The 20,511-nt window shown below is 56.2% G+C and overlaps 1 protein-coding gene across 2 annotated transcripts; it reads left to right on the forward strand.

The window, feature by feature from the left end:
• The first annotated feature begins 1,057 nt into the window (after positions 1–1,057).
• MED25 (mediator complex subunit 25) lies at positions 1,058–19,298 on the forward strand. 2 transcript variants are annotated; one of them, XM_029208082.1, is made up of 18 exons: positions 1,058–1,239; positions 1,335–1,380; positions 1,606–1,730; positions 8,276–8,374; positions 8,769–8,889; positions 9,145–9,307; positions 9,438–9,568; positions 9,809–9,896; positions 9,993–10,186; positions 10,622–10,750; positions 11,172–11,257; positions 11,335–11,392; positions 11,484–11,591; positions 13,793–13,981; positions 14,311–14,382; positions 14,510–14,728; positions 14,982–15,165; positions 15,618–15,749. In XM_029208082.1, the coding sequence occupies exons 1-18, from the start codon at positions 1,106–1,108 to the stop codon at positions 15,713–15,715; spliced, it is 2,244 nt and encodes a 747-aa protein (XP_029063915.1). In that variant the 5' UTR covers positions 1,058–1,105; the 3' UTR covers positions 15,716–15,749. The 2 variants fall into 2 exon arrangements, with proteins under 2 accessions (XP_029063915.1, XP_029063907.1); XM_029208074.1 differs by lacking the exon at positions 15,618–15,749 and adding an exon at positions 17,484–19,298 and having other exon boundaries at positions 1,070–1,239.
• The last annotated feature ends 1,213 nt before the right edge of the window (positions 19,299–20,511 follow it).

Below are 20,511 nucleotides of genomic sequence, written 5' to 3' on the forward strand. Positions count from 1 at the left end.
CACCCCCACTAGATCACCTCTGAGCCGGCTCATTTCACCCAAACCCTCCCACCCTAATGGACTTATTATTTCCAACTTTAATTAACATGACAAAGGTAAAATGCTATGTCATTGGACTGTTAGCACTTTTTAATTGGTGAAGATGAACGGCTTTCAGATATTTGCTATTTTTAATATTTTTTGCGTGTGAGAAAAGCCTGCTTAGTTTCCTTCCCCATTAAAAAAATCAAGTATTTCTATTTTCCTTAGTTTTTATTGATTAGTAACATGTATTTATGTAGTTACAATGACTTTCCCAGTTTACAGTATCGTTTTCAACTTGGTTCATGGAGTCTTATGCAAACAGTTCAATATTTTACGTTCTCCGGCTTTGCTGTAATGATAAGAAACTCTTTTTCCAGTCTTCAGGATTATACAGGGTTATGCTTTCATTTGTTACATTTACATTTTTAATCCACCTGGAACGTATTTATGTTCTAGGCCAGTTTCTGGCTCTTCTCCCAGAAAACAACTAGCAGGTGTTGCTTAGCAACCTCCACTTGGGTTGGAGTTCGGCTTCTTTTCAGGGTGGGAAAAACAGCTGCACTCCCTTCAGAGTTGATTGCAACCTTAACGCGTTGCCTAGTAACCCCGTTTCGGATGCTGTGATTGGACCCTTCACACGACCCCCCCATCCCCCCAAGCCAGAAAGAACTTAACTAGAAACCTAATCTCTCTTTTAGAAAACAAGGGCAGCGTACGCGTTGCGTAGCAACCAGGTCTCCAGACCCTCCCATTGAAACTAGTGTCGGAATCGTCGCCCCGCTCAAAAATGGCGGCTGACGCACCGCTTTCAATATATTTCGCTCTCGACAGTTCTGCCAATAATTCAGTCTTCCTCATCAGGCCCCCGAAGGGGTTCGCTAGGTCCTTTTTGAGTCTTGCACACACTGGGTGCGAAGGAGGATGGAGATAAACCCACCAGCCCTGGGTGCCCCGCACAAACATGGCCACTAGAGCGTCAACAGCGACGCAAGGCCGTCCGGCGCGGCTGCGCGTGCAGCGCAAGCGCATTTCCGCTCATCCCGCAGTGGCTACGGCGGCGGTGACGGCTGCGGCGCGGGGCATGGTCCCCGGGTCGGAGGGCCCGGCCCGCGCCGGGGGCCTCGTAGCTGACGTGGTGTTTGTAATTGAGGGCACGGCCAACCTGGGGCCCTACTTCGAGGGGCTCCGCAAGCACTACCTGCTCCCGGCCATCGAGTGAGTGCCGTTTCCGCGACTCCAACCCCGCCCTCCGACTTTAGTTTTCCACAGTCTTTTGCCTCACCCCGACCTTTCACCTCCGACCTTCACAGGTATTTTAATGGTGGTCCTCCTGCCGAGACGGACTTCGGGGGAGACGTGAGTCTTGGGACTCCTGAGTTTGAGGGAAGAGGGAAGCTGGGAATCCGGACTCCTGGGTCTGAGAGAGGAGGGGGCGGGGACATGGACTCCTGGGTCTGAGGTGGGAGGGGCTGGGGTCTGGACTCCTGGGTCTAAGGGACGGGGAGCTGGGAGCCCCAACTCCCCTGAGGGAAAAGGGAGCTGGGGTCCCAGATAAAAAATTTTTCTGTCCTCCCCTTCCAGTATGGGGGGACCCAGTACAGCCTCGTGGTGTTCAACACGGTGGACTGCGCCCCAGAGTCCTACGTACAATGTCACGCTCCCACCAGCAGCGCCTATGAGTTTGTCACCTGGCTCGATGGCATTAAGTGAGCTCTTTTCTGGGCTTTGGGAAGGGTTGGGGGACCCTGTGACGGACCGCGGAGGAATGGTGGCTTGGATTTGAGCTGCAGGATCCATCCCCTCACATTAGTTGGCTGAAAAGGATTGTGATGGGGATTGTGGCTTTATCCCTAAGTCACTTCTGTGGTCGGTTCTGTGTGCTTAGCTGATGTTGCTGTCTGTCTCGGAAGTAGAAAGAACTTCCCAGTCAAGGAGGCCTGTGGAACTCCAGCACCCACGTGTGATTCCTCCCTTTTCTGCCTGTTGCTTCTCATTTCTACTCTAGTTCTCCATTTTCAGATGGAGGCATTGAAGCCTGAGTGCAAGAGGGGTGGGGCTAGGCCAAGATAAGCTAGGCCTCTGTGCTTTGGAGTGAACTGTGATAGTTCACATTGCAGGCTCTTGCAGGTGCAGACAGACTGGGGCCACAGCGTGGCTCTGCCACAACAGAACTCTCTGTCCCCTGTGTCTAATATAATTTGTCTCTAAAACGGGAAGGTTAGTAGTACTTACAGATATCGTGTTACTTATTCACTGTTGGGTAACAGATTAAAACTTAGCAGCTTGGGACTTCCCTGGCAGCCCAGTGGTTGGGACTCCACACTGCCCCTGCAGGGGGTACAGGTTGATATCTGGTTGGGAACTAAGATCCCACATGCCTGGAGGCGCGGCCAAAAAAAAAAAACACAACCGGCCTAAGACAACAGACATTTATTATCTCATGTGGTTTCTGTACGTAAGGAGTTCAGGGGTGGCTTCGATGGGTTGTTCTAGCTCAGGGTCTCTTGTGGGATTGCAGTTACCATGACTTCGGGCTGCAGTCATCCAACAGTTTGATTGCGACCGGAGGGTCCATTTACAGGGTGGCTCACCCTATGGCTATTGGCTAGAGGCCTCGATTCCTTGCCAGATGTTAGCCGTGGGGCTGCTTGAGTGTCCTCCAACAGCTGGCTTTCCTCCGCCTGAGCAATCCAACAGAAAGAGCAAAGAGGAAACCACAGAGCTTTTTATGATCAAATCTTGGAAGTCACACACCATCTCTTCTGTCACATTCTGTTTAGTACATGAGTCAGTCCTGTCCAGTGTCTGAGGGGACGTGAATACTAGGAGACGAGGATCATTGGAGACATGGTTACCGTGACTTTGTAGGGATACTTTGTGAATTAAACGAGTTGATGCCTCTTTAAAACAGTGCCTGATGCGTATTAAGTGCTATCTAAGCTTTTGCTGTTGTTTCGTGTTTTGGTTTCTTGGATTGCAGATGGATGATGGTAGTCCATGTCTCAGCACTCTTGGGAGGATCACAGGACCTGATTTTCATACTGTGTTCAGCTCAGGATCTGGTCAGAGTTCATTAAATAACACCAGTTCGCTGTTACCTTTGTACGTCCCTGCAGCAAATGTTTGTTGAACACCTGCTTTGTTCCAGGCTGTATGCGCTGGACTGGGTGCTGCATGTTCACTGCAAAGTTGACTCTTAAGTTTCCCCCTCATGGTCTTTAGAATTCATGGTCAGGGTAGAGCAGGGTTTCTCAGTGTCAGCACTGTTGACCCTTTGGGCCAAATGATTCTTCGTTATTGGGGGGCCGTACTATACATTGTAAGGTGTTCAGTAGCATCTCCGGCCCCTACCCCCCAGATGCCAGTGGCTACTTCCCTCCCCCAGTCTGACAAACAAAAATGTCTCCAGACGTTGTCAGATATCTCTTTGGGGGCAGAATCCACCCCATTTAAGAACCTTTGGACTAGATTGTGGTAAGACTTGAATAATGTTGAATGGGGGGCTCCTTGAGGCCCAAGTCCAAGTCTGATGTTCCTCAAGTCTCTAGCACCCAGCACAGGGCCTGGCACAAAGGAGGCCTAAGGAAAACTTGGTTGAACAAGTGAGTAAATGAATGAATGCCCAGAATGCGCTTCATAATCTGGTTTCCCCCTGGTAAACTCCTATATAAACATCAAGACCCAACTCAAATGTCCTTTCCCTGATTCTGGCAAGCAACCAGTTGCTCTCTCCTCTGACCCCATTGCTCCCAGGTGTTTCCCTGTCACAGCTTCACACCTCTGGACTGTGAATGTCCAGGACTTGGTGTTTCTCCTGCTGTTTGCTTCCAGCTGGGGCCTGGGACCCAAGAGGCCTTAGGAGACCTTTGCTGAATAAATGAACGAGTGAAAGCTGTGGGGAAGATAATTACCAGGAAACCAAACCTTCTGGTGGGTGTCAGGAAAAGCAGTTAAACCCCCTTATTTAAAAATGTGAAGGGCACTGGGAAGATAAGAGGGAAATGCTTTCTGAATACTTTCATCCCATATTCACCCTCCCCTTTAACCAACCTAGAATACACTGTACCTATAACCAAATAAAAAAGCTTTGTGTGCTGTATGCTCACCAGAATCCTCCCAATCAGCTGATAAACATTTTAAGCCATTATTTAATAGTCACAGTTGTCACTGTTTTATCAAGTCCTATGTAACTATCTAAATTCAGTTTCTGTGGCATTCAGGGCCATTCTGTAACAGAGATCACGAAGAAAGTCAGCAAGTTTTGTTCACGCTTGGAGAAATCTTATCTTTTCCTGGAACATCCATCACTTATGGAACAAAGCAGGCAGTGTGATTTTTTTTTTTTCGTTTTTCTTTTTTGCGGTACGCGGACCTCTCACTGTTGTGGCCTCTCCCGTTGTGGAGCACAGGCTCCAGACGCGCAGGCTCAGCGGCCACGGCTCACGGGCCCAGCCGCTCCGCAGCATGTGGGATCTTCCTGGACAGGGACACGAACCCGTGTCCCCAGCATCGGCAGGCGGACTCTCAACCACTGCGCCACCAGGGAAGCCCGGCAGTGTGATTTTTGAAATGTCCTTGCTTTGGAGAGGTTCATTTCTGATGTTACATTTTCCTTTCTGACAAGAGGGGTGGTTCGCCCTCCCCCCTACAGCTAGTGACCCAGCATCAGAAAAGCTAGGGTAGGGACTTCCTTGGTGGCTCGGTGGTTAAGAATCTGCCTGCCAACGCAGGGGACATGAGTTCAAGCCCTGGTCCGGGAAGATCCCACGTGGCACGGAGCAGCTAAGCCCGTGCGCCACAACTACTGAAGCCTGTGTGCCTAGAGCCTGTGCTCCACAAGAGAAGCCACTGCAACGAGAAGCCCGCGCACCGCAACAAAGAGTAGCCCCCCCTTGCCGCAACTAGAGAAAGCCTACACGCAGCAACGAAGACCGATTGCAGCCAATAAATTAATTAATAATAATAAAAAAAGATTAAAAAAAAAAAAAAGGATAGGGTAGAAGGAAAATAGCCCAAGTGTCTTCCCCATAGCGTTGTGACAGTGCGTTTGTGCATTCATTCATTCATCTGTGCCTTCATTCATTCAACAGATGTTTGTGGGGCAAATTGTTCCAGGCACCGAGGAGTCAGGGGGTATGAGGCAGGCAAAGTTCTCGCCCTCTTGGAGCCAGTGTTTCCCTGGGGTGATGGGCTGGGCAGGGGTCTGGCAGTAGGAAGTCCCTGGTCAGAGCTGGCTGCTGTTCATGTTCCTTCAGTCCCTCTGGGGGGCTCCCGGGGCCTGTTAGCCCATGAAAGTGGGTGGTGAGGACTCAGTGGTGTGACATCGGGCGGAACAATTGGGGGCAGAGGCATGAGGATGAGGAATCATTTTATTTTTACTTTATGTTTATTACTTGAGGGGTTTATTTGAAACTTTATGATATTTAAAACATGTTTTGCAACTGGTCATGCTTTCTCCCATTCCCCATTTTTTTTTTTTTTTTGGCCGTGCCACACAGCTTGTGGGATCTTAGTTCCCCGACCAGGGATGGAACCTGGGCCCTCGGCAGTGAGAGCGTGGGGTCCTAACCACTGGACTGCCAGGGAATTCCCTCTCCCACTGCCCATTTTTGAGTTTTTCTCATTTCTTGGACAAAATATTTGTTACGTGTCTCTCTCTGAGTTGGTAAAAGATGGCTTATGCTTACTGTTCAATAAGAAAAAAAGCCAGCTTTGGGATCTCAAAATGGTCAATCGCACTTTCCCTTGTAAATTATTTTTTTTAGAAATTGAGGTGAAATTCACATAACACACAGTCCTTTTATTTTATTTATTTTTAAATATTGATTTATTTTTTGCTGCGTTGGGTCTTCATTGCTGCGCGCCAGCTTTCTTTAGTTGCAGCGAGCGGGGGCTACTCTCTGTTGCGGTGCGCGGGATTCTCACTGCAGTGGCTTCTCTTGTTGTGGAGCACGGGCTCTAGGCGCGCAGGCTTCAGTAGTTGGGGCTCGCGGGCTCTAGAGCGCAGGCTCAGTATTTGTGGTGCACGGGCTTAGTTGCTTCGCGGCCTGTGGGATCTTCCCGGACCAGGGCTCGAACCCATGTCCCCTGCATTGGCAGGCGGATGCTTAACCACTGTGCCACCAGGGAAGCCCAACAGGCAGTTATTTTAAAGTGAACAATTCAGTGACGTTTAGTACATTCAAAATGTTGTGCAGCCACCTTCTCTGTTTAGTTCTGGAACATTTTCATCACTCTAAAAGGAGACCCCGAATGCTTGAAGCAGTTGCTTCCTGTCTCTCCCCCTGCGCCCTCACCCCTGTCTCCTTAGCCCCAGCCATGAAGATGGCTTGATTTCTTCCAGCACGGGAAGCTGGCAGTAGGGTGGATCCAGAGTTGGTTCATTTATCGGGGTCTCCCCCAACTCTGTGCCATTCAAATTCCTGTGCAAACCGGAGTCTCGGTGGTGAGGAAGAGGATGGCTGGGCAGTGGGTCGTGGGGAGGAACAGTGGTGTGGCCTGAGCACCCTGGGAGTGGGAGCAGAGGGCAGGAGTCTACACCGGGAAAGCATTCAGGTAGGGCACAGAGGGGTCATGCTTCGGTGGCTCACTTACTCAGCAGGCATTTCCCGAGACTCTGTGTGTACTTTTAGAGCTGGCTCAGACCACTGGGTCTCCCTTACTGAGGGCTGCACCGTCTGGAGGGGAGGTGGGCTGTGGAAGGAAGCTTGACATTCGCAGTATTGGGGGACACGTGATGTGATCGAGGGTGGGCCCTGAGATCAGGTGGCAGGTGAGGAAGGCTTCCTGGAGGAGGATGACACTGGGCTGGTTGTCTGGTTAGGTAAGCAGGGTTTCTACCTGTGCCAGAAGGGGCAGTGGTACATGGTCTTGGGGTGGACAGCACAGGCAGAGGCCTGGGTGCGTGGTTGATCATGGAGTCCAGGGACACCCAAGAAGCTCTGGAGGACTTGCACCCAGAGAGGATGGAGTGGAAGGTGGAAAGGGCCCCAGATGCCCAGCTGAGGGCTTGGCTCTATTCTGGCCTTGATGGCCAGGGTTGGATTTGAAGCCATTTGTTTATGTAACACACAGTTCCCAAGGCCTCCCTTGTGCCAGGCTTGGTGGGGTGGGGTCGGTGAGGCTGGCGACAAGGGAGGTCAGAGACCCCGTCCCTGCCTTGTCGGGGAGACAGGTGCCGACACAGACACAGGGGCCACGGTTCAGAGCAACAGGGCCCTTAGGGCTCCCAGAGCGGGGCCTAGTCTGCACAGATGTCCCCTGCGGCAAAGGTTCAGCCTTGTGACCACATGACCCGAAGAATCATGGTGACAACAGCTGCAGTCTAGCAGAGGCCTGCCACAGGCCACACGGGGACAGACACTGGGGACCCCTCTGTAGATCAGCTGGGGGAGAAACCCAGATCTGTGTGTAGTCGTTTCCTGGGGCTGCTGTAACAGTACTAGAAACAAGGTGGCTTACAGCAACAGAAGGTTATTGTCTCGCAGTTCTGGTCCAGGAGTCTGAGATCGGGGGGGACAGGGCCGTGCTCCCTCTGGAACTTTAGGGGAGGGTTCCTTCCTTGCCTCTTCCACCTTCTGGTCGCCCCAGACGTTCCTTGCCCTGTGGCAGTGACATTCTGATCTCCACGTGGCATTCTCCCTGTGTCTCGTCACATCCACATTGCCTTTCTTCTGAGTGTGTCTGTCTCTGTGTCCCGAGTCCCTCTTCTTATAAGGACACCGGTCATACTGGATTAAGGCCACCCTAAGGACCTCATTGTAGCCTGTTTACCTCTGTAAAGACTCTGTTTCCAAACCAGGTCACATCCTAAGGTGTGGTGGAGGGCTAGGACTTAAGCATACCTGTTTTGGGGGACCCAATTCAACCCATAACACTGTGGGAAGACAGAGGAGGCCCCTGCACCAGGCTGGGAAGCTCGGGTGAGGCCAGGGCAGATGGCCCAGAGAGGGCAAGGTGCACAGGGACTGGGACACAGCACAGGATCCTGGGCTTAGAGTCCTGGGCCCTTTCTCTGTTCCATCCTCTGATGGGGGCTCTTGCCAGAGGGACTGCCTTGCAGGAGATGACAAATGTCCCCTGTCCTCGCGCCAGCACTGGGGATAGAGCAGGAAACTCGGCAGTGTCCCCGTCCCAAGGTGCACAGTCTATAAGGAGGGATGGCACAGGTTCGGGCCCTTCCAGGGTGGCCCAGGGGCTGGGGGCTGGAGCCGCAGGGCCCCCCAGGGGCTGACCGCCTGGCCCCCTGCAGGTTCATGGGCGGGGGTGGCGAGAGCTGCAGCCTCATCGCGGAAGGCCTCAGCACAGCCCTGCAGCTGTTCGATGACTTCAGGAAGATGCGGGAGCAGATGTGAGTGGCCCACGCCGGTCTCTGTCCGCCGGGCACGTAGCCTGCTTTGCCTGTCGTGGGGCTCCACCCCCGGCCTCACTGTGGGGAGGTGGGTGGGCTCTGCGTGCTGGACACGGGGCTGGGAAGCAGGCGGTGTCCAGACGGTGTTATGAGGACGCCTGGCCCGTGCCCAGTCTCGGTGTCCTCATCAAAGGGGAGCCAGCTCTGGGTCTGCTTCCTGCCTGCCCTGCTTGCCAGGCATCTTCCGGGCCTCAGTGCTCTCAGCTGTGAAATAGGGGCCTGACTCCTGACTTCCTGTGGGCCGGAGGACTTGCACCTCTGCTGGTGCCGGCTCTGGGTCTTTTCTCAGGGCCCCTGTTGCCACGCGCTCCACATCTTTCCTTGTCCTCGGCAGCGGCCAGACACACCGAGTCTGCCTCCTTATCTGTAACTCGCCCCCGTACCTGCTGCCTGCTGTCGAGAGCACCACATACTCTGGGTGCACGACGGAGACCCTCGTGCAGAAGATTGGGGAGGTGAGGGCTCCTGGGTCTGAGGGAGGAGGGCTGGGGCCTGCTGCCTTGGGCCACAGGATCGCCACAGACCCCGTGGCCAGCTCTGCTGGCTCCTGTGGGAAGAACTATAACCCAGAATTCTCTGGGGCAGCTAATACAGGTCTTGGGGTCTCCTGTCCCAAAGCCCGATGGGATTTGGTTTTAGGGCCCAGCAGGTGTGACAGCCAGGGCTTGGCCTGGTGGCTTTGTCCTCACTGCTTGTCTCCTCTCCTGTAGCGAGGAATCTACTTCTCCATCGTGTCTCCCCGGAAGCTGCCTGCCTTGCGGCTTCTGTTCGAGAAGGCAGCTCCCCCGGCCATGCTGGAGCCGCTGCAGCCGCCAGCAGACGTGAGCCAGGACCCGCGGCACATGGTGCTCGTGCGGGGGCTTGTGCTGCCAGGTGAGGCCCGGGTGCTGCTGGGGGGACGGGGGTGGGAGGGGCATCCTCCCCGGCTTCTTCTGACTTGGATTTTCTTCCCGTCTCTCAATCCCCTTCTCGTGGGGCTCGATCACCCATCCTTGGCTCTCAGTCGGAGGTGGCTCGGCCCCCGGCCCCCTGCAGCCGAAGCAGCCTGTGCCCCTGCCTCCAGCACCACCCTCGGGGGCCACGCTCTCAGCAGCCCCCCAGCAGCCTCTGCCCCCTGTCCCCCAGCAGTACCAGGTGCGAACATCACCGGGGAAGGGACACGCTCCTGGGGCCTTGAGGGAGCCCTGGCCCCTTGGGAGAGACCTAGCTGGATGTTGGGCCTTGGGGGTGATGGGCGTCTCCCTTGAGACACCTGGAGAGTAGAACTTTTAGGGCTGGGGAATCATGTCCCTGTGGGGTGATGGGAGTCACGAGCTCCTGCGATATTGGGGCTGGGGAGGGTGGTCCTCACCAGCCCCTCCCCTCTACCGCCAGGTCCCTGGGAACCTGAGTGCAGCCCAGGTCGCTGCCCAGAACGCAGTGGAGGCCGCCAAGAACCAGAAGGCTGGGCTGGGCCCTCGCTGTGAGTCTTGGGCGGGGATGTGGCAGGGCGGGGTGGGGGCAGCCGGGCCACTCGCCACACACCTGCCCCCACTGCTTCCCTTGGTCTCTCCCGCAGTCTCGCCCATCAGCCCCCTTCAGCAAGCCGCTCCGGGAGTCGGTCCCCCCTACAGCCAGGCCCAGGCCCCCCCGCTGCCCCCAGGGCCCCCCGGTGCCCCCAAGCCACCTCCTGCTTCCCAGCCCAGCCTGGTCTCCACTGTGGCCCCTGGCCCGGGCCTGGCCCCCCCTGCACAGCCAGGGGCACCATCCATGGTAGGTACCTGCCTTCTGGCTGCTAACACAGTGCAGGGGAGGAGCAGTTGGCCTTTCTGAGGAGGCCCAAGGGCACGGGGGTCTTGTTGTTCGGCGTCCTCAGGGGCTCATGGAGCTTGTGCTATAGGCAACACTGAGACTACAGGGTCCGGGGGCAGAATCATGGGGTTTGTGGTTCCGGGTGGGTGAAGACTGTTCTCAGGAGCCCGAGGGCTCCCGGGAGTGCAAGACATCAGGGCCTTGAGAGTCTTTGAATCCTACAGGGTTAGAGCATTTATGGTCCCAGGCATGGCCCAGTGGTGTTCTGGGCCTGGGGGTGCAGAGGAAGGGACCTCCGTCCCGTTCTGCTTGTTGGTTTGTCCCTCTCTCAGGACACTCCCCCCCAGAAGATGGTCTGACCCTGCCCCATGGCCCTCCTTCCCCCCCCTCTGTCAGGCGGGCACCGTGGCCCCAGGCGGGGTGAGTGGCCCTTCTCCGGCCCAGCTCGGGGCCCCGGCCCTCGGCGGGCAGCAGTCAGTCTCCAACAAACTCCTGGCCTGGAGCGGGGTCCTCGAGTGGCAGGAGGTGAGTGGATCCATAGGGCCAGGCCTGGTGGGGTGCGGGGTTAGGCCGGGGCCCCCATGGGGTCGTGGGACTTGTAGTCCTGAGGATGGTCCCAAGGACATGTGGGATTTATAGCCCGGAATTCAGGATTAAGAGAGGAGAGAGGTCTTGGATTCTCGGTCCAAGGAAGATCCGGGGGATGGTAGCATCCAGGGGACAGAGGGCTGTGGGATTCGGGGGCAAGAGGAGGAGCCCCAGCGTTTGTGGAATTTGAAAGCTAGAGGATTGTGGGATTGATGGTCTGGCGGAGGGGCCCAGGGCTCGTGGGACTTAAACTGGGGTGGGGGTCCTGAGTTTCGGGGCTCCCAGGGTAGGGCAGGAGAGGCCAAGGGGGTGGAGGCTCAGGGCCTTTCTCACTGTGACATGCCCTTCTTCCCCTCAGAAGCCCAAACCTGCCTCCGTGGATGCCAGCACCAAGCTAACTCGGTCACTGCCCTGTCAGGTCTACGTGAATCACGGCGAGAACCTGTAGGTGCCTGCTGGGGCTGGGGTGGGCGGCGAGCTGGGGTGTGCACTCCCTGACGGCCCTCCCGTTGTCGCCCCAGGAAAACAGAGCAGTGGCCGCAGAAGCTGATCATGCAGCTCATCCCGCAGCAGCTGCTGGTGAGCGGCGGGAGAGGACAGCCGCCCACCCCTCCCGCCCCGTCCTCACGCCCCTGCTCCGCTCGCTGGCTCACGTCAGTGTCTCCCGCAGACCACCCTGGGCCCTTTGTTCCGGAACTCAAGGATGGTCCAGTTCCACTTCACCAACAAGGACCTGGACTCCCTCAAAGGCCTCTACCGCATCATGGGCAACGGCTTTGTGAGTGGGGTGGGCGGGTGGGGGCAGGTGGCCACTCCCCACCCTTGTGGGCCCAAGGGAGCCGCTTTTGATGGTGGGGCTGCCTTTGTGACCTCGGGTTCCTCAGCCTTAGCTTTTTTTTTTATAATTACAACAAGCACCAGATTGAGGTCCGTTCCACGTTAAAACCCTTGGCTCTGACGGGGGTTTGCTGGGCTGGCTTCCTGGGGCCAAGAATGACAGAAATGTATTCTCTCGCACTTCCGGAAAAGAGGAGTCTGAATGAAATCAGGGTGTCAGCAGGGCCGTACTCTCTGAAGCCTCTAGGGGAAGACCCTTCCTTGCCTCCTACAGCTGGTAGCCCCCGGCGGGGTTGGCTTTAGGCAGCAAAACTCCAGTCTCTGTTTCCGTTGTCACATGGCTGTCTTCCCTCTGTGTGTTTCTTCCCTGTGTGTGTGTCTCTGTCGTCTTATGAGGACACCAGTCATTTGGACTGGGGTCTACTTTAATGATCTCATCCTAACTTGTTACATCTGCAAACACCCTATTTCCAAATAAGGTCACATTGACAGGTGCTGGGGTTTGGCACTTCAGCATGTCTTTTTGCAGGATACAGTTCAACTCATAACACTGAGGGAGGCTCTCTAAATAGAGCAGAACCAGTTAATGAGTACATCCTGTGGACCTGGCACTTTTCTAGGAGAGGGGACTTTTGGTGGATTACCTCATGGAATCCTCAGGAAAATTCTACAAAGGTGATCCTGAGAGTTGGGAATACCTCCAACTGCAGATAGCAATATACCCAACCAGCAGAGTTTTTAGAGCAGATAGATGATTGGGGTGGAGCTTACAACAACAGTTCACGCTTTCTCCTAGTCCCGTGTGTGTCAGCTGGGCTCAGCGGGGCTAGTCTTGCTTGGGGACTCTTGTGGGGGTTACTGTCAGGTGGCGGCTGAGACTGTGGTCATCTGAAAGCTCACCTGGGCTGGAGGTGCAAGATGGCCCACTCACATGGTGCGGTCAGTGGGGTTCAGCTGGACCTGGCCATCCGGGTGCCCACATGTGGCCTCCCCGTTTGGCTTGGGCTTCTTCAAAGCATGGCAGCTGGGTTCTGAGAGGGATGTCCCCAAAGCGAGCATTGTACAAGCAGGCATTCATTTGTGACACGTAACAGGACATCCAGAGGTGAGCAGCCCTCGGGGTTAGTTATGTAGCCCCATGACATCAGGGCCAGGATCTCTGGGGTTCTCTTGGCTTCTCTCTAGTGGTTGTAAGATGGCTTTCGAAGCTCGAGGACTCTTGTTTGACTTGGTGTAGGAAGGCAGGAAGGAGGCGTGGCATCAGCCGTGTATTTCCCTTTCTTTAGGAAAGCACTTTCCCACACTCGTGGGCAGGCTTCCCTTCACGTCCTGGGCCAGACCCAGGCCACTGGGCCACCCCTGGCTGCATAGGCGGCACCCATGAGTGCACTGGGAGCCAGACATGTTGCTACCCAAACGGAATCGGGGTTCTCTACCCAGGGGAGAAGGGCAGATGGTAGACAACTAGCAGGGTCTGCCTCACGTGAGAAAGCAAGGCTTACTTGGCCAAGGTTCTACAGGGGGGACCTCAGTCTTATCAGCCCCTCCTCCCCCAAGAGCCCACCTCCTGAATACCCTGCGTATTACGGCCTTACCTGACATTCGCTAATGTTTCCCGGGTACTTCCGTGCATCCAGCCATGGGCAGGCTGCCTGATGTGCGTCGGCACATCCCGGAGTCACATCCCCTGTGGTGTTAGCGCTGCTACCCGCGGTTCTCACTGCGGGTACTGAGGCTGGGAGGGTGTGGCGCCCCCAAGGGCCTCTTGGATTCCCAGTCAGTCACGTATCCGCCACCACCTTTGATCACATGATTCCAGTGTCAGCTCTCTGTTGAAGCCCCTCCCTCTCAGCCGTGAGCCCTCCCAGCCTCCCGCGGTGTGGCAAAGTTGGGGGGACTTCCTCTCTGCTCTCCTGCCCAGTGGTCAGCAAGTGCCCAAGTGAACAGGTGCCCAGCCTCGCCCTGTTCCTTTGGGCACCCAGCTCTCTGGAGCAGCCTCAAGCTAAACCTTGAGTCTCCTCTACCTTTCAGAGCAGGAAGCTTGCCACTCCCGGCCTGTGGGGCCTCTAGAACCATCGGAAACCCGGAAGGGTGGGAGGCCTCCTTCTCCAGGGTGTGACCAGTTGCGATCCTCTCCCACAGGCGGGCTGCGTGCACTTCCCGCACACGGCCCCCTGCGAGGTGCGCGTGCTCATGCTCCTGTACTCGTCCAAGAAGAAGATCTTCATGGGCCTCATCCCCTACGACCAGAGCGGCTTCGTCAACGGCATCCGGCAGGTCATCACCAACCACAAGCAGGTCCAGCAACAGAAGCTGGAGCAGCAGCGTGGGGTGAGCGCCGCGGCTCCCGGCCCCAGAGCTCACGGCCAGACCCCGCAGGGCCCTCCTGGGGCTCCAGCGCTGGGCACTTACTCCTGCCAAGTTCAGTCCCGTCCCCATGTTGCCATGCACCATTGCTCTCCTTTTTTAGTGTTCTTGTCGGATCTCCAAGACACAGCCCCCTCTTGGGGACCTGGGAACGTAAGGTTTACCTCCCAGACCTGCCCACCCGCTGCAGAAAAGGTCCGCAGCTCCTGACAGGTTCCCTCTCAGGGCGCAGACCCTTGCCGACATGGGGACGCCCCGCCAGCCACTGATCTGCTCCCTCTCTCCCCACACAGATGGGGGCACAGCAGGCACCCCCGGGGCTGGGCCCCATTCTGGAGGACCAGGCAAGGCCCTCGCAGAACCTGGTGAGGACAGGGCCAGTGGGGTCAGGGCCCGGGCGGGGGCGGCCCCAGAGGAGGCTGTGATTCTGACCCCACCGCAGAGGTCAAGGTGTCTGGGGGCTCTGCCCTCACCCCCGTCTCTTCCCGTCAGCTCCAGCTCCGCCCGCCGCAGCCCCAGCCACAGGGTACCGTGGGGGCCTCTACGGCCACGGGGCAGCCGCAGCCCCAGGGTGCTGCCCAGGCGCCCCCGGGCGCCCCACAAGGCCCTCCCGGAGCGGCCCCCGGCCCGCCCCCTCCTGGACCCATCCTTCGGCCCCAGAACCCCGGGGCCAACCCCCAACTGCGGAGCCTCCTCCTCAACCCACCACCGGTGAGATTTGGGGGCGGGGGGCAGATGGGAGCTGTGGGTCCTGGGCCTTGACAGTTTGATTCCTCTCATCTTGGAGGCGGGAGGTTGGTTTGATCGGAGGGTGTGACTGGCGGCCCGCCTGGCTCCTCCCCATGTGTCTTACATGGGCTTCTGATAAGATTCCTTGGAAGAAAGACCAGAAGCTACCCGAGGGGCTGGGGGAGGTGGGGGCTCCCCACCAGGGCCCTCTGAGCTGCTTTCCTTGTTCTCCCAGCCCCAGACTGGGGTGCCCCCGCCTCAGGCCTCCCTCCACCACCTGCAGCCACCAGGGGCCCCTGCACTGCTGCCCCCACCGCACCAGGGCCTGGGGCAGCCCCAGCTGGGGCCTCCGCTCCTGCACCCGCCGCCGCCGGCCCAGTCTTGGCCTGCACAGCTTCCCCCAAGGGCTCCACTGCCAGGTAAGGGGGTTCGGGGGTGGCCAGGGTCCTGGACCGAGGATCCCAACAGCCCCTGGACCGGAGCCCCAAGACCAGTGACTTCTGGGAAGTAAAGTTCTGGGATTGAAGAATAGCGGGTCCCCCGTGGCTCTTGGGGCTCTAAGGGCTCCTGGGGGACCAAGGAGGCAGGAGCTCTCCCCACCATTCCCCTCCTGCGTGTCTTCCTGGGGTTGCTGGGAAACGTAGTCTTAGGGCCAGAGAGGTATGTTGGGGGATGGGCTCCCAAAGGCTTAACGGGAAACAGACTATCTGTGGTCACACGGCGTCAGAAGGCGCCTCTGTGGGTCCCCCCAGGTCTTCCTAGACCACTCAGTGCCTTGGGCTCCCAGAGGAGGAGGGAGGAAGCAGGTCCAGGGCCCTCCAGGGCCCCAGGGACTACTGGGAGATGCAGTCCCTTCCCCACTGCCCCCCAGGTCAGATGCTGCTCAGCGGGGGTCCCCGGGGCCCGGTCCCCCAGCCGGGCCTGCAGCCCAGCGTCATGGAGGACGACATCCTCATGGACCTCATCTGAACCCCCGACACCCAATAAAGTTCCTTTTAACACATGCCCCGGCTCCCGTCACTGACATCCCCCAGGACTGGGCAGGAGGAGACGGGGGGAGACACCTCTGTCCTTGTTCTCGCTTCAACAGACGTCCCTGAGGCCCCGGGGTGGTGAGGCCAGGGCCTTGGCGGCGAGTCAGGCAGTCTGGTGCAGCCTGGCTCCAGGGAGATGTGGAGGCAGCAGGCAGGGCCCCCAGGACCACGTGCACTCGTGGAGCTAGAGAGGGTACCAGGTGGGCCCGGAGGAGGCCTCTGAGCCAGCTGGGCTTGGCAGCATCTGTGAGAAGCGGGAGGCTGGGAAGGCAGGCGCTGGCGGTCTAGGTGTGGAGACCACAGAAATGAACGTGTGGGGGCAGGAGGAAGCTTGGGGTGGTCAGAGGAGCGAGTTCATCCTTCTGGAGCACGAGCATAAGGGAGGGGGGCCTAGAGAGGTGGGCAAGCGCCAGGCTGGGACGGGGCTCAGATTCCAAACCAAGCAGCTGGAGGCTTGTCCAGGGGATGCAGAAGAGCTGCAGGAGGCCACGAGCAGGGGCCAGGCCTGGGTCGGCTGGCTCTCAGAAAGCCCCCTCTGGGCTATGGGATGTGATGGGGCAGGACGGAAGGCAGGTAGGGGTCTGGGGCAGTTTCCCTGGGGAGAGGAGAGGCCAGAGGAGGGGCTGGGCCGAGTCGGGGGGCAGGAGGGGTGAGGCTAGAGACTAGTGTGCTGTGCGAAGAAAGCTGGGGGTGTACGGGCGGGGTTGAGGGCGGTGCCCAGGGCCTGGCCTGGGTGTGTGGTAGACAGTGGGCCTCCCCGAGGCAGGGAGCTGGGAGAAGGAGCCAGTAGTGAGTGTGATGGTCCAGGGACATCCAAGTGACCAAGGCCGTGTTGGGAGCTCAGGATGTGTGTCCTTAGCGACAGTATATGTTTGGTGGTTGAAGACACCAGAATGGATGAGGTCTCATGTGGAGAGGGCAGGCTCCATCCAGGTCCCAGGCAGAGACCTACCTTCCAGGGCTTTGGACAGGGTGGACAGTGGAGCCATCCTGGTGATGGGAAACCCAGCAGGAATGTAAGGAGGATGTACAGGTTTGGGATGTAATGAGGCAAGGGGCCTCAGGTCGTCCTTAGAGAGACGTCCAGGGGACGGCTGGATACAGACACGTGGCTGGAGCACAGGGGTGCTCTGGCCTGGGGGCAGAAAATTAGTTGTCCGTTGTCAGACCCTAGAGCAGTGTTGCTCAGAGCGTGGTCCACGCCTGGACCACCAGCATCTGCATTGTTTGAGATGCCGGTTAACATCAGATTCCCGGGCCCCGTCCCAGGAGAGAGGTTGCAATCTGGTGGCCCGTGGGCCACTCTACAGATGAGTTTTGTTTGGCCTTCCCTGTGTTAGCATATGTGGCATTTTTTTCCCTAACAAGTTAGTTGTAAAAATCAGGATAATTCACACACACGCACACACACACACACACAAACACACACACACACAAAATCTGCAGTCTTGGATTCTCTTGACAAGTCAGAAGATCTGGCACCCCTGGGCCCGCCCTTCTGCCTAGCAAACAACGGGCTGGAGCTGCCCCTTTCCATGGGGCGTGTGCTCTCTGGTTCGCCACAGTCCCCACCACTCCCTCTTGACTCCCCTACCACGAGGCAGGAGGCTGTTGCCTTTGGCACGGGGCTTGCACTGTTGTTGTTCCTGTGGTAGCGTTCGGAGACAGTGAAATCTTTCTTGTACCCATGTCTCTACCAAAAGTGGCAAAACGAAAGAGAGAACGAGAGGGCCACGTGTTTCGAGAGAAATGGGAGCGAGCCTATTTCTTTGTGGAGGTGAAGAGCATGCCTACGTGCTTAATATGCAAAAAAATCGTGTCTGTGTTGAAAGAATACAACCTGAGGCGTCACTATGAATCCAAGCACAGTAAGAACTTCGACCAGTACACAGAGCAGACGCGAGATGCAATACTCAATGAACTGAAGAAGGGCCTCAAGTGTCAGTAGGGCTGGTTTTGGGAAGCGGACGGGAGCAGTGGCACGGCTGCCACGCACAGTTCCGGAATCACGTGAAAAGAGTCACCTGGGCATTCCAGCCTACCGACAGCGAGTTTATAAGGGAGCAGAAGTGACGCCTCCCGAACAGAAACTCATGTCTGTCTGGACCATCCTTTAAGTCTAGCAGGCGTCTGCATCCCATGGGGAGGTGAAAAGAAATCCGAAGACTGACAAGTCCGGTTGCTTGAATGAGTCAAATCAATCGTGGCCTTTTCTATCGCTGCTCATGAACTGTTACCACCCAGTTAGCTTTATTTATTTGTGGTGTGGAGAATCTCGATGTGACCGAAGAAACCTGTGACACGGTGCCAAGGCAGGCCCGACACTGGGAAGTGACCTGTTTTCTGTGTGTTGAGAGAAATGCACAGTTTCACGGAGACTGGTCAAAATGCCTGAGCACAGCTACAGACCGTGGTAGTGATCAAACGATCAGTGTCACACGGGACCGACAGGGGACGCCTTGATCCGAGGACTCAGATCTTTGCATCAATCACCAGGCACTGACCTTACTAAGAAAGTCAACGGAACACAGGACACGACGTCCGTGACAGGCTCGTGTACCTTAACCACGGGCAGGCTGGCGATGAACTTGACCCAATGTGTTTTATAGAAGCTCTGTGACCTGGTTGTCACAGGACGTGTGGAAGCAGTCTGAACCGTTGCAGTCCATACACTTGGTTCATTTCAGATGAGGCAGAAGCCACACCTTGGTTCCCCTGAGAAGGTCAGTCAGAGACTTTTGATCGAGGTTCCAACCCTTCTGAACACTCTCTTTTCTCTGCAAGGACATACACAAACAGCTACTTGAATGTATGATCGTGTTCACCCAGTCCTGGCAAAAATGGGGAAGTCGTTGGCAGGGAATATTCTGACTCCCTTTCGTTGCTGCAGTTGGTTTCCAGAAACGAAAGACATGGCCCAGACCACGTTCACCCAACTCGTGGGGTTAAAGACCAAATTCCCCCAAGGGCTCTCCGCATCCAGACTTGATGAAAACTAACACTGTCCACTTTGCCTTTGTTGGTTAATGTCGATCGTGTGAATGCAGACCGCAAATAGTAGTTATTGAATGAACTACAGGGCAATAAGCTGCTGGTTCCTAAGTGGGTTCCATCGGAAGATGACAGTCCTACACCACTCTCCAGTAGTTGTCCTGAATCTCTGCGTTTGGAAGCGGCCACACTTGTGAACAGCCGTTTTCCGTTACAAAACTGAATCAAGTTCAATATCGCTCCCAGCTTCAGGAGTCCAGGTTGAATTCTCAACCACCCATCCCACCATGACATCCAAGGCCTGACGTTGACATCTGGGGGCGGCAAGGATGATGTCGGCCTCCCTGCTTCAAGTCAGGGAGCAGAAGAGTTACGACAGAGAAAAAAAATTTTAGTAATTAAATATTTCTATTTTTCAATTTGTATTTTTTCAATTTTGGATTTGAAATATAAACTCCAGTATCACACATGTTTGTATTATGTTCCATGCATTCACCAGAGTTCAGTAAAGATTCCATTTGATTATATTTCTGGCCGTCGACTTTTCTTATACCTGGCAAGTGCACTCATTTATGTGGCCCACCTGGCTCCTGCCGGCATTTGAGTTTACGATCCCTGCCCTAGAACCATCTAGAACCATCTAGAACTGTCGAAGCAAATCCATCCGGGGGCGGGAGGGAGGCTGGGCATCGGCATTTGGAACAAGCTCCCTCGGCGATTCTGACGCAGATGAGAGATGGAGCAGGAGATCCCAGTGGCGGTCGAAGGAGGGAAAAGCGGGTGAGGTTTCCCAGGCAGCGTGCGTAGCAGGGGTTTCTGAAAACTCAGATGGCTCCAGGGACCAGGCAGGTGATGGAAATGTGTGACGCGGACGGGTGTAAGACGACAAGGATTGATGGGGACTGTGGCGAACTTGGGGAGTGCTTGCCCCGCCTAACTGCATTCAAATTAAAACCAAAAAACACTGTGAGGACCAAACAAAATCCGCTGGTGGGTCTCACGAGGCCGCCGGGCCGCCATTTTGTGACCTCTGGAAGAAGAAGACGCGAGGACAAAGGACAGAGGCCAGAGAAGGACCCACGTGTGAGAGTTGGGTGGGGGCCGGGAGACAGGAGGAGCAGGCAGGCACGTGTGTTCTGGAAGCCGAGTTTCTGAGGAGAGAGGGATCGACTGTGTCCAAAGCCGCTAAAAGGAAAGAAGACTAGCGGGGAGCAGCCCGTGCCGTTCCCACCAGGGTGGACGTTGCCCTGCAGGGAAACACAGGCTCGAGTCCATCTGGGACAAATTGATCAGACAAAGAAATGTTTCCAGTCACTGGTTTGGCCGTTGTGGGCCTATGAGGCCCTCTTGACCTCAGCACCCAATTAGAGGAACCAAAGGGACTGTCACAGTGTCATCACGGGTGGATATCATACACAGGGTGAGGCAGAAGAAAGCCCTTGGTTACAGGTGGGCCCGGAGAGTGGAGGTCTAGACACGGAGGACTCACCTCCACACTTCACAGCCGGGGTGTAGACAACAGCCTTTAAAGTACCCCCGAGAACCGGCCAAAACGAATAGAGCAAATCTTTCTGGAACATTTTTCTCTGAGCACGAGGTACTGTTATAAAGCTGCTGAAGTGTAGAAGAAATGGTGCAAACCTTAGCACCTCAGTGTTTAGACTCCAGGTCCTGAACCAATGAGCTGTGTGGCTTTGGGCAGGTCCCCACCCCTCTGTGAGCCTCAGTCTCCCCACATGG

This window comes from Monodon monoceros, unplaced genomic scaffold (assembly GCF_005190385.1).
Source record: "Monodon monoceros isolate NGI ecotype Baffin Bay Population unplaced genomic scaffold, NGI_Narwhal_1 Super_Scaffold_10, whole genome shotgun sequence".
In the NCBI taxonomy this organism is placed as follows: Eukaryota; Metazoa; Chordata; class Mammalia; order Artiodactyla; family Monodontidae; genus Monodon; species Monodon monoceros.